Source organism: Phoca vitulina, unplaced genomic scaffold, assembly GCF_004348235.1.
Source record: "Phoca vitulina isolate PV1807 unplaced genomic scaffold, GSC_HSeal_1.0 scaffold16, whole genome shotgun sequence".
Taxonomy (NCBI): Eukaryota; Metazoa; Chordata; class Mammalia; order Carnivora; family Phocidae; genus Phoca; species Phoca vitulina.
Window position 1 is genome coordinate 24,346,202 of NW_022589719.1, and position 12,635 is coordinate 24,358,836.

The following is a 12,635-nucleotide window of genomic DNA, read 5'->3' on the forward strand; positions in this document are numbered from 1 at the left end:
GACTAATGAAACAATGGTGGTCGCTCCCTACAACTTGCCTCCAACAAGTTTAATTATCATTTTATTAAAATGCTGCTCGTCTTTAATCATATTTCTATTCTAGGGAGGGTTAACAGAGAACCCAAATGGCGCTCAGAATATGTTTTGATGATAAGGACGCTGACACTATTTTTGAAAAGAGGTGGGGGTTTATCAATTCGTAATTACACTGGAGGCAACAGCTCTCAGTCTGTCCCTTCCTTCTATATTTGTGTGCCATTTCTAAATTTTCTACATCACAGTTTAGTGCAAAAGCATAAGCACTGTCAATATATATGAATTATGGTTTATCCAAAAGTACAGTGGAGACTTGGCATTCTAGACAAATGCCCTTTCTCTTTACTCTCCAAATCCTTCTCCATTTCTTCATGTCTACCCACTCCATGAACCACCGTTTCCCCCTGTGTACAGCAATTCATTAGCTGGAAGAATCCCCTAGACCAGTGCTATTTAAAGTGCCTAAGGAGCAGGGGAAATCTTCAAACTTAACCCTTTAGAAACTCTTACAGCAATTGAGCTAAGTAACTTTATATATATATTCCATCTAGTGATAATAAAAAGATACGGAATGCAAGCTTACGCCTTATTTTGTTTTCCTACTAAAATGTTTTTATTGTGGTTTATAAGTCAGGTGGCAGCAGGCATAGAACACTGTCCTTCACCAATCTGAGAAGCACTTCTAGAGTGTAGCAAATTATCAGGCCAGGCTGAAGATGCCATGGACATCAGGTAACTGGAGTTTCTGCACTGACTTATTCCTTCCTCTAACAAATAGTGGGCACTTAGTTATACAGGCCTGACACTGTGTGGAATGTGGTATATGTTGTTGAATAAGAAAAATGTGGATATCAACTGTTACTGTGTCAGAGAACAATGTTCTTCTATCCTCAACCTTCCACACATAGTTCCAGTATGCATGTTGTCCTTAGTTAAAAGTCACCACTGCACAAGTCACCTGGGGACAAGACTCTCAGTGTGATATGGCAAGGATCCCACATCATCCACGTATGGCATTTACTCCATATATCACTAAGAACACTCTCAAATGTGTGCCTTACCTCCCCGTTGATGGAGAGCTCTTCAGAGTCCGTGATCATAAATTATCGCTATTTATTTTTTTAAAGATTTTATTTGACAGAGAGACAGTGAGAGAGGGAACACAAGCAGGGGGAGTGGGAGAGGGAGAAGCAGGCTTCCCGCGGAGCAGGGAGCCCGATGCGGGGCTCGATCCCAGGACCCTGGGATCATGACCTGAGCCGAAGGCAGACGCCCAACGACTGAGCCACCCAGGCGCCCCAAATTATTGCTATTTATTATGCCCACTCGAGAACCAATGAATTCAGCAGCCCCCTGGAGAAGCACCTATACTGTCCCTGTCATTCCTAAGAGGCAAGTCTATGGAAATTTTTTTTTTTTAAAGATTTTATTTATTTGACAGAGAGACAGAAAGAGCACAAGTAGGCAGAGTGGCAGGCAGAGGGAGAAGCAGACTCCCCGCTGAGCAGGGAGCCCCAGGTGGGGCTCGATCCCAGGACCCTGGGATCATGACCTGAGCTGAAGGGAGACGCTTAACGACTGAGCCACCCAGGCACCCAAGTCTATGGAAATTCTTATCCTCTGTGAAAGTATTGACCTGAGAGTAGGATGGAAGAGAGGAAAAGCAGGGCCCATAGCAGTGAGGGAAGAAGAGAGATGAGGCGGCAGCAAGTGTTTTAGGGGACAGGCACAGCACCAACCCACCTCTGTTAATGTTTCTGGCAGCAACTGGCAAATCATTAAGAATAAGAAATTATGAAAAACCAAGACCAGATGCTGCCTTGTCTACCCTGATTCTTGACAGAACATGCCCCAGGAAAATAAAACAGAGAACCAATTTGGAAGAGAGACAGGAGAGAGAAAACTTATTTTCAAAGCACATATTTGTTCAGAATCCTTAAACCCTCTTTTCTCTTTCTCCTATCTCTCTTTCAAAACCTCCTGGCCTACAAACTATGGAAAGAGCCAAGATGTCCATCGACAGATGAATGGATAAAGAAGATGTGGTATATATATACAATGGAATATTATGCAGCCATCAAAAGGAATGAGATCTTGCCATTTGCAACGACGTGGATGGAACTGGAGGGTGTTACGCTGAGCGAAATAAGTCAATCAGAGAAAGACATGTATCATATGACCTCACTGATATGAGGAATTCTTTTTTTTTTTTTTTTTTTAAAGATTTTATTTATTTATTTGAGAGAGAGAGAATGAGAGACAGAGCACATGAGAGGGAGGAGGGTCAGAGGGAGAAGCAGACTCCCTGCCGAGCAGGGAGCCCGATGCGGGACTCGATCCCGGGACTCCAGGATCATGACCCGAGCCGAAGGCAGTCGCTCAACCAACTGAGCCACCCAGGCGCCCAGATATGAGGAATTCTTAATCTCAGGAAACAAACTGAGGGTTGCTGGAGTGGGGGGTGGGGTGGGAGGGATGGGGTGGCTGGGTGATAAGACACTGGGGAGGGTATGTGCTATGGTGAGCGCTGTGAATTGTGCAAGACTGTTGAATCACAGATCTGTTACCTCTGAAACAAATAATGCAATATATGTTAAGGAAAAAAAAAAAAGAAGAAGATAGCAAGAGGGGAAAAATGAAGGGGGGGAACCGGAGGGGGAGACGACCCATGAGAGATGTTGGACTCTGAAAAACAAACTGAGGGTTCTAGAGGGGAGGGGGGTGGGAGGATGGGTTAGCCTGGTGACGGGTATTAAAGAGGGCACATTCTGCATGGAGCAGTGGGTGTTATACACAAACAATGAATCATGGAACACTACATCAAAAACTAATGATGTAATGTGTGGTGATTAACGTAACAATAAAAAATTAAAAAAAAAAAAAAAAACCTCCTGGCCTAAGTCCCAGCTCAGGGGGACAGAGTTGCTGTTCTGTCCCTCTCTCCCATCCCTTGACCCCAGCCAACTAGACCAGGGGGTGGATCTTAACCCAACAAACTGATCTACTGGCTAGCCAGAAATCTAAGACCTATGCCTAAAACAGAAAGACAGGCCTGGCCAATCAAGTTCCTTACCGCTACACTGAGCAAATCAATAGCCACTGGCCACATGTGGCTACTGCACAGGACAGCAGAGGTAGAGAACATTTTTATCATCACAGAAAGTTCTACGGCACAGAACACTGCTCTAAAGAATCTGGAACTGGGGTGCCTGGGTGGCTCAGCTGGTTAAGCGTCTGCCTTCAGCTCAGGTCATGATCCCAGAGTCCCGGGATCGAGTCCCGCATCAGGCTCCCTGCTTGGTGGGGAGTCTGCTTCTCCCTCTGACCCTAACCCCTCTTATGCTCTATCTCTCAAATAAATAAAATACAATCTTTAAAAAAAAAAAAAAAAGAATCTGGAACTGGTTAACAGAAATAGGCAGTGGTGAAGTCAGAAGTGGGAGAGTTGCAACTAGAGATAGCGTAAGTTGACAAAAGGGCAGTGGCAAGAGATAACAGAGGTCATCCTATGACATAGATGAAGGTTGAAAACATGATGCCAAGTGAAAGAAGCCAATCGCCAAAGGCTACACGTTGTGTGATTTCATTTATGTAAAATTTCCAGGACAGAACAATCTATAAAAACAGAAAGCAGGTTAGCAGGTGCCTAGGAATGGGAACTGGGGGTGGGGAGGATGCCTGCTAACGGGACAGGATCTCTTCTTGGGGTGATGAAAGTGTTCTGGAGTTAGACAGTGGGGACAAGCTGCACAACTTTGTGGATATAGTAAACGTCACTGAACTGTGCACTTTTAAAAGGGTAAATTTTGGGGCACCTGGTTGGCTCAGTCGTTCCCTCTCTCACTGTGTCTCTGTCAAATAAATAAAATCTTCAAAAATAAATAAATAAATAAAAGGGTAAATTTTATGTTGTGTGAATTTTTTTTTTTTTTAAAGATTTTATTTATTTGATAGAGACACAGTGAGAGAGGGAACACAAGCAGGGGGAGTGAGAGATGGAGAAGCAGGCTTCCCGCCGAGCAGGGAGCCCGATGCGGGGCTCGATCCCAGGACTCCAGGATCATGACCTGAGCTGAAGGCAAACGCTTAACGACTGAGCCACCCAGGCGCCCCGTGAATTATATCTTAATTTGAGAGAGAGATAGATACAGAGCAAGAGGAGAAAACCGGCTGGAAGGGCCGTGGCAAGGCAAAGCCGTGCTGCACCCACAGTTACGAGGTGGGTGAAAAGCAAAGTAGCAGCACATGCAGAGAAAGCAGAACACGTGTCCAGGGCCAGAAAGATGGGAGGTTCCAGGTCTTCCGGCTGTGGAGTTCCTGATTACATTACAGTCTGCTCCATGTGTGTCCTTACAAGAAAACCCTTTAATGTATCAATATATGCTAGCTCGAGTGAGTATCTGTTCCTTGCAGCCAAACAGGCTGGCAAATACTACCTTTATATCTGTTTAAAAATCATTTCCTTGGGGGGAATGAAATGGGTAGAGGGGATTAATTAAGTACAAATTTCTAGTTACAAAATAAGTAAATCATGGGGTTACAGCATGGGAATTTGGTAAATAAAACTATTAACTCTTCAGGGTGCCTGGGCGGCTCAGTCGTTAAGCGTCTGCCTTCGGCTCAGGTCATGATCCCAGGGTCCTGGGATTGAGCCCCGCATTGGGCTCCCTGCTCAGTGGGGAGCCTACTTCTCCCTCTCCCTCTGCCGTTCCCCCTGCTTGTGCTATCTCTCTCTGTCAAATGAATAAATAAAATCTAAAAAAAACCAAAAAAAAACAAAAAAACCCCAAACTATTAACTCTGCAAGGTGACGGATAGTAATTAGACTTATTGTCATGACCATTTCACAATACAAATGTCAAAAACTGTGCTGCACACCTGAAACTAATGTCAATTATACTTCAATAAATTTTAAAAAATCATTTCCAAAACCTTTCATTACTCATTTTTTTCCTCTCACCCCTTCTCACTACCTGCTGACCTTCATTTGTTCATTACATAAACAGAAAAATTTCAGATACTTACCAATCCTTCCAACTCCCCAAGGGGCATAAATATTTGCTGCTTCCTGATCTCCAGCCACCCACCCACCCCTATCAGGTCCCTCTCTGTGCTGTGGAAACTGGCACAGAAGAACATGAGAATAGAAAGGACCCAGAAACACTGGCCTGAATTACTTACCAGCTGTTCTCTAGTGCAAACCAGACAAAATGCATGTATGCTGGAAGAAAGAACTTCCATTTGGATAAAGGGAAATCTTCCTGTTAGTTGGGATGTTAGGTACTAGAAAAGGCTAGTAATAAAGCTTTTTAAATCACCTTTCAGCAACTGACCAGACTAACAATCTGCTTGTGAAGGTTTTCAGCTTTTTCTGAGGAAGGGAGATAACATCTGGAGACTTTAATTCAGTAACTACCTTTAATTATAAAAAAAAAAAAACCTCACAGGGCTTATCATTCACTCAGCTGTATTTCCCAAGTTCCTACTACGTGCGAGACACCACACACCACAGGGGCTACAGAAGGGGACTGAGCGACACTGCCCTGAAGGCGATGGCACTGAACAACTGGAAGGACACAACTATAATGGCCTGCAAATATTTTCACAGATATACACAAGTTCTGTGAAAGAAAGTGACTAGGATAGTTTTTTTTATTTGGGGGAGGAGGGAAGGGGTTTAAGGTGAATGGACAGAGGAGCTGGAAACACTGCTGTATAGCATAGAATGATGAGGGCACGGTAAGAACTCAGAAAAAAGAGATCAGAGGAGAGCGAGACAGACAGCATTAGAAAGGCAGAAAAGGACCTGAGAAAGTTAGGGGAGAGTACACAAACATTTTAAAAGATTAGAAAAAAAAGAGAAAACATTAGAAAATCAATGAGAATAAACAGATAGGCTGGAGAGACCCAGTGAATAGCTTTTCATGTGATACTGACAGGCGTGGACTTTATTTCAAGATTTTTAAACAAGGAAGTGATCAGATTTATCTTTTAAAAGACACCTGGCAGGGGTGCCTGGGTGGCTCAGTTGGTTAAACATCTGCTCTAGGCTCGGGTCATGATCCCAGGGTCCTGGGATAGAGCCCTACATTGGGCTCCCTGCTCATCAGGGAGCCTGCTTCTCCCTCTTCCTCTACCGGCTGCTGCTCCCCCTGCTTGTGCTGTCAAATAAATAAAAATCTTAAGAAAAAAAATAAAATAAAAAATAAAAGACACCTGGCAATACAGAGGATGAAATAAAATGGGAAAATACGGAGATTTCCATACAAACTAGCTCCTAAGATTAGGGCCCAGTCTCAGGCAATGCTGAAAAATTTGGGGGCAGGACTCATAGAACGTGGGAGATCCCTTGATGAAAAAGATGAGGAAAAGGGAAGAAGTTACTGATCACTCTTGGGTTCTAGTAGAGACAATCTGGGAAAGTGTTTTTGCATGGGAAGTTCAGGGGACATTGGGTGATTAAATACAGAGATCCGAGAATCAGAGAAGTACACTGTACCCCCTTAAGCCAAGGGAAAGCCAAGAGAAAAGGGCCTGAGCTACAACTCCTGAACAACACCCAGCTCCTAGGATATAAGCAAAGTAAGAGGAACCAGGGAAGCTGAAGAGTGGTCAGAGCGGAATCAAGGACATTGTTAAAAATAAGAATAGGAACGGGCGCCTGGGTGGCTCAGTTGGTTAAGCGACTTCCTTCCGCTCAGGTCATGATCCTGGAGTCCCAGGATGAGTCCCACATCAGGCTCCCTGCTCAGCAGGGAGTCTGCTTCTCCCTCTGACCCTCCCCCTTCTCATGCTCTATCATTCTCTCTCAATAAATAAATAAAAATCTTAAAAAAAAAAAAAAATAAGAATAGGAACTACAGTTCAGGTCCCCCGATCCTTCCACACCTCTACAAGCCATTCTTTCTTCTCTTCTTTGTTGTAAAGAAATTTTGAAAAAGATACATTGCTCAATTATATTCCCAGGCAAAATCACTTGAGAGAGAAAACCAGTGATGTCAAGTCTCCTACTAATGAGTTAAAAGAAGAGCTGAGAATCCAACAAAAAAGTGGCAAACACACCATCAAGAACTTCCTTCTTAACTCTGTGGTGTTTTGGCATCTAGTACCCATGGGAGTGGGCCCGAGGACTTGCAATAATGAGAGGAGCTGATGGGTACCTGGGCAGGCTGGTCTAGGGGGCAAAAATAAAAAGAGGATATCATTGGGGCGCCTGGGTGGCTCAGTTGGTTAAGCAACTGCCTTCGGCTCAGGTCATGATCCTGGAGTCCCGGGATCGAGTCCCGCATCGGGCTCCCTGCTCGGCAGGGAGCCTGCTTCTCCCTCTGACCCTCCTCCCTCTCATGCTCTCTGTCTCTCATTCTCTCTCTCAAATAAATAAATAAAATCTTTAAAAAAAAAAAAAAAAAAGAGGATATCATTAAACTTGATTTTAGGTCCAAGGCTGATACCAATTGTCCTCAGGCAAGTCAGCTATAGCCTCTCAACTGGGTTTCTCATCTGTAAAACAGGGGCAATAGCCTGTGACCAATTAACTTCCTGAAGCTTTTGTAGGATGGAGGACTAAACAAATGCAAACGCACTAGGGAAGAAATGATGCGATGGTGTCCCATCACCTCTAACAGAATGAGCTGCATTCAGTCCATTAGCTCTCCAACTTTAGTGTGCATGAAAACCACATGGGACACTGCTAAAATACAGATTCTGGGGTCCTATTCTAAGCATAAGACTATCTGGGCATGGGTCCAGGGATCAGCATTTTTATATTCCAGGTAACTTTCCTGCAGTGATCTGTGATCCAGATTTCATGGAATACTGAACTAGTCTAACCTCGTGAAAGATGAGAAATCAGGCTGAGGAAAAATGCTGTATCTAAGGGCCGAATAAAGGCAGTGGCAAAGCATGGAGAGAAACCGTTACAATGAAAGACAATTTGAGCCACAAAGTCCTCTTTCTAAGGAGACATATCTAGTACATGGGAGTACTTCTATTATGTATTAAGTCTTTATGGTGGCATTCATTGTGATTTCACCTGTTATCTTCAGCTAAAATAAAATTTTAGCAGTAAAGAACGTGCATAAAAAGACACATCTAAATTACCATTATTTTTGGATACTACAGAGAAGGCATAGCATCCATTTCAAAGGAGCAAGCCAGCTAACTTTGAGATCCCCCAAACCATTCCACAGAGAACTGTTTAGAATATGCTATTATCCACACCTGTTCCACGTAATCCCAAGGGTAAACTGATTTCCAATGGAGGCCCTGATCTCAAGGCCTTACACTACTACCTGTTATCTAGGGACTATTCTACCATTTAATATTCTTGGCTTTGAATAACCTAAGGCTCATCTGCTTGAGGTTTCAAGATACTTTGAAGCCTGGTTAAAGTAAGTGAAATCAGGAGTCAGAAATGTGTTCTTCTCTACCAAGTGCAGAATTCAGGTTCCCTGAAGCTACAGCTCAGGGCCAGGTTAGCAATTTAGCTGTGTACAACGGCAGCGTCACTTCCTGAACAGTACTGCACACTGATTAGATTTCTCATTCCCATGTTGAAAATTTGGGCAAACTGCCAATCAAGATTGATCCAGTTTTGCTTTTTTTGGGGGGGGTCAATCTGACATCCCTGAAATCATGTATTGTGTTGCATTTTCAATTAGACTAGGAAAAAATCAGAGCCCAGGGTTACAGTTTAGATGCCAATACAGCATTCTGCATACATTACTAAATACACTCTAGTAACCAGTCTCCTCTGTGATCTAAGAATTTGATATAACTTCCCAAAAGATTATTTGAAATTGCATACCCAATGCAAAGCAGTAAAGCTAAGGTTAAAAAAAAAAAATACCTTGGAATCTATCATATGGGAAAACACTACAGCTTGAAGGATTGGACCCAACACACTTGAGTTGATGTTGCTGCTCATATATCAAATACACCCTTCTGTAGAGAACTTAGTTACAGCCCCAAGGAAATCAGCAGTGATGAGACAGAATCAGACTACAATAGAAAATAATAATAGTGTGGACTTTGGCTTCCTCACCCAATTTTTTCTTCCCTCTTTTAGGGAAAGGGACCAGTTTCATCAAATAACAAAGAAAATAGCCCAGTTCCTCTGCTTATGATAAAAATTAGACAACAAAAATACTTACACAGGACTGGAATTCAAAGAGCAATGATCCACCATCATTTCTGGAAGGAAATCCAACTTAAACGCAGCCATCACCTCACTCTCCCCTTCAGAAGCCAATGATATTAACTTGCTGCACTTGTCTGATCCACAAATACACACAGCTTTAGCTTCCTGGGCCCCACAAAAAACACAAAGTGGAAAGAGGAGCTCAGGGAAACCAGCAGTAAGTGCCACAGAAACAGGCAGGACTGGGGAGGGGAAGGGGAGTACTGGATTAAAAGGGGGATGTGAGCATGTGAAGGGAGGCTCAGCCCGGCACACAATGAAAGTGCTGATGCGCCAGGCTGGGTTTGTGTGATTTTCCCTGGCGAAGCAGTACTAAGTGCACTGTCAGATAAATAGAGTGTCAGATCCATGAAGATAGCACTGGCTAACAGAGCAGAAGAAACACAAACTTGTTTCACATCCTCCAAACTCCTTTCTGCGAATCAGGTTTTGAGGGGCCCCAAAGCGTAAAACTACCTGAAGCAAAAAACAAAAAAACACAACAACAAAAAAAACAACAAAAAACCCCCAAAACCAAAAATGAAAACAGCTAAGGAAAAAAAAAGAAAGCTCACCTCATGTGGTCTGAAAATGTTTTTGGAAAGGAAAACTGGATTGTTGGCCTTGGTTTAAATTTAGTTGCCATGTGCCAAAGACAGCAATGAGCACAGTGCTGGGTCCAAACTAACCTCAGCATAGTCGCATAAGGAATGGTTCAGACCGTCAGAAGCAGGCCAGAGGCCAGCTGGCTGAAGAACTAGTCGCCAAAAACTTAAGGCCTCACATACTAACTACTACCTGCACTGGACCAACCCCGACTTCTTGATGGTGTGCTGAGAGCAAATGTGCTCCCTAATGGTTCCTCATCAGAGTGAAGGACTTTTTAAAAATTCCTGATTCAGTGACCTTCATTAGGTGGGAGAGGCAAAACTTTACTCTGAATCTTATTTTACCAGAAAATTTAAAAAGCAAAAATAAAAATGGAATAGTAATATTCTGCCTTTTGACAGAATACTAGGAAACAAGGGTCTTTTCTGTTGTTCGACCTTTCTAGAGAAACAAAAACCACCAGAGTGATGATAATGAGAAAGAAGCGGGGCCCACTAGGAGCAAACACTCAAACATGTAAGGGAAGGACAGAGGAATGTAAACTAAGTCTCTTCGTTCTCCGTCCTCCTTTAAACTGATGCTAAAACCAAGATTAATGAACACACACATAAAAATTCTATTATGGGTGAGCAGTAGAAATGGATATACTTAGCAGTCAAGGCAGATGTGGTGCTCCCGTTCTCAATTTAGCTTCCCATCCTCCAAACAAATGGTGGCATTTCAATATTTAGGCAGTGACTCTAAAACTATATCTCTGAAGGCTCCCAAATTGCGCAGGCCTTCTTTCCATTTTTATCATTAGGATCGCCTTACCTCAAAGATTTCACTTCACTCAAGCTCAGTTCACAACACAGGGAATTTTGAAAAAAGGAAGTTATGTTCAGCCTGTAAAGAGGTAAACAAATGAACTCCTAAACGTATAGCGTTACTTAAAAACAAAAATAATGAAAGGCAACATGTCATTGCATAGGCCTAAGTGTTGTAGCCTGGCTAACAGTGCCTGACCCCCGTCTGCATCTGACCACGGAAGGTAGAAACTGTGTCTTCTAATAAACAGGCATAACCATCCAAAAGTTAGAACTACAACAGCAGCTAACTGCTTTTCTATTTTGTCAGAGACCCTGGCTCCTTTGGAGACAGAAGCTGCAGCTCTCTTCCACCTACTAAAGGGGGACGCTAAACCAGGCTGCAGTGAGAGGAGACTGCAATGGGCACACACACAGCACACAGTTCACCAAGTGCTGACTGCCAGGCGGCCAGAAGACAGTAACCCTAGCTGGGACTGGTTAAGTGACTGGTTAGTTCTGACCTAGCTTCTCCTATGTACCCTGGAGCTGATCACATGCCTCTTCCTATAGAAAGCTATCAGGACCAAGGAGTAACTTTGTGAGGCCGGTCAACAACTAAATTAGGGTTGTTGGTTTTGTTTTTTTTAGTTCAAGGGTTCCTTTAAAAAGGAATCAACAATAAGGAATCTCACTGGTTATTGTTATGCTTTCACTATTCACTAAAAATATATCCAGTTCTATCCCCATTTTAATCAGAATCACATGTATAACGAGAGTATTTAATGTGGAAGACTTTACTGAGCAGCCAGGCACTGCTCAGCGTATGGAAGGATGTGCACTCCTTATAGTAATTTTTACCAAGCCAAAGGTTGAAAAGCATTGGTTTCAGAGTAGTGTTTTTAAATCCACTTTATGATTTATAAGACAAGACTGCTTTAAAAACTTAAAAGATGGAAATGTTATTACATGAAGGAGGGTGCTTCTCTTTAGGCAGGTCACAAGAGTCATCTCAGTATAATTAAATTCAACATGCTTGTGGGAAAAGAAAGCGTGGAAATTAATCACAAGTCACAATTTTAGAGAAAGATTAAAAAGTCAAGTGATGATAAAAACAATTATTCAAATACAAAAATGCAGATGTTAAGGGAAAATTAAAAAGTAGAATTAGCAGTTACTCACAGAAAACTGCCCATAAGTTGTTTTTTAAATTTCTTAATCAGAAACACATTCCAGGCTTATCCCACAAAGGATGCATTAGAAGTAAAGACATGGCAGGAAAGCTTATAACCAAGGGTCCACTGCAAGAGGTTTTAATTTTCCCTCACTCCCTTTTTACCGTCTGTCCTCTCACTATGAATTTACATTCATGGTTTCCTCTTCTTTCCCTGATGGTCTGTGTTAGTTTTCTTTGCCTTGAATATTCTCTACTTCTTTTCTAAGGGCGACAATTCAAAAGCCCAATGATGTGAGGGTAGGGGCAATCAGCCTGCTGTAACATTAAGAACCAAAATCATTAAAACTGATTGGTAGATAAGGGAAACCCTCTAAAGAACAGCACACATGGCATTCAGAACATCAGAATGGAATAAACAGTTTAAAAACTGGATTAGGAGAGAGAAATGCTAGAAATCACAGCAGTTGTTTTGTCAAAAGAGTGAAAGAGCAAAGAAAAGCGTAGTTGAGCAAAAAGGCCCAGGTGGCACATGCAAACGTCAGGCTGTCTATCTTGACTGATAGAACCAGGGAGTTCAATGACAAGTGAAAGGATTTTATACTTCTACCCCAATAATCTAAATGTGTTTTAAAGGGCAAAATGTGACGTCTGGTTATATGAGCATAGAGAAATCAGAGCCTACTGCCAAATTATAAAAGAGAACCTATGTCATTAAAAACCACCAACAGTCTATATAAGGAAAAGTGTAATAATCTAGGGAAAAGCCATGACACCTCAGACAGTTAAATGGATTAGATATTTTCCCCCCAAAGCTTCTAGCAGTTAGGTGACAGAAGGGATGTAGAAAAGA

The 12,635-nt window shown here is 42.5% G+C and overlaps 1 protein-coding gene across 11 annotated transcripts in view; it reads right to left on the reverse strand.

The window, feature by feature from the left end:
* The window catches only part of CELF1 (CUGBP Elav-like family member 1), an 88,682-nt gene that overhangs the window by 26,219 nt on the left and 49,828 nt on the right, over positions 1–12,635 (reverse strand). The window contains exons 1-2 of one of the 11 annotated variants that reach the window (XM_032414132.1): positions 10,637–10,718; positions 9,189–9,340 (exon numbers count right to left, since the gene is read on the reverse strand). The exons of the other annotated variants lie outside the window; for them this stretch is intronic. Coding sequence (XP_032270023.1) covers positions 9,189–9,259 — 71 coding nt within the window. The 5' untranslated portion in view covers positions 9,260–9,340; positions 10,637–10,718. Of the gene's footprint in view, positions 1–9,188; positions 9,341–10,636; positions 10,719–12,635 lie in introns of those variants that run through there. 11 annotated transcript variants of the gene reach the window in all.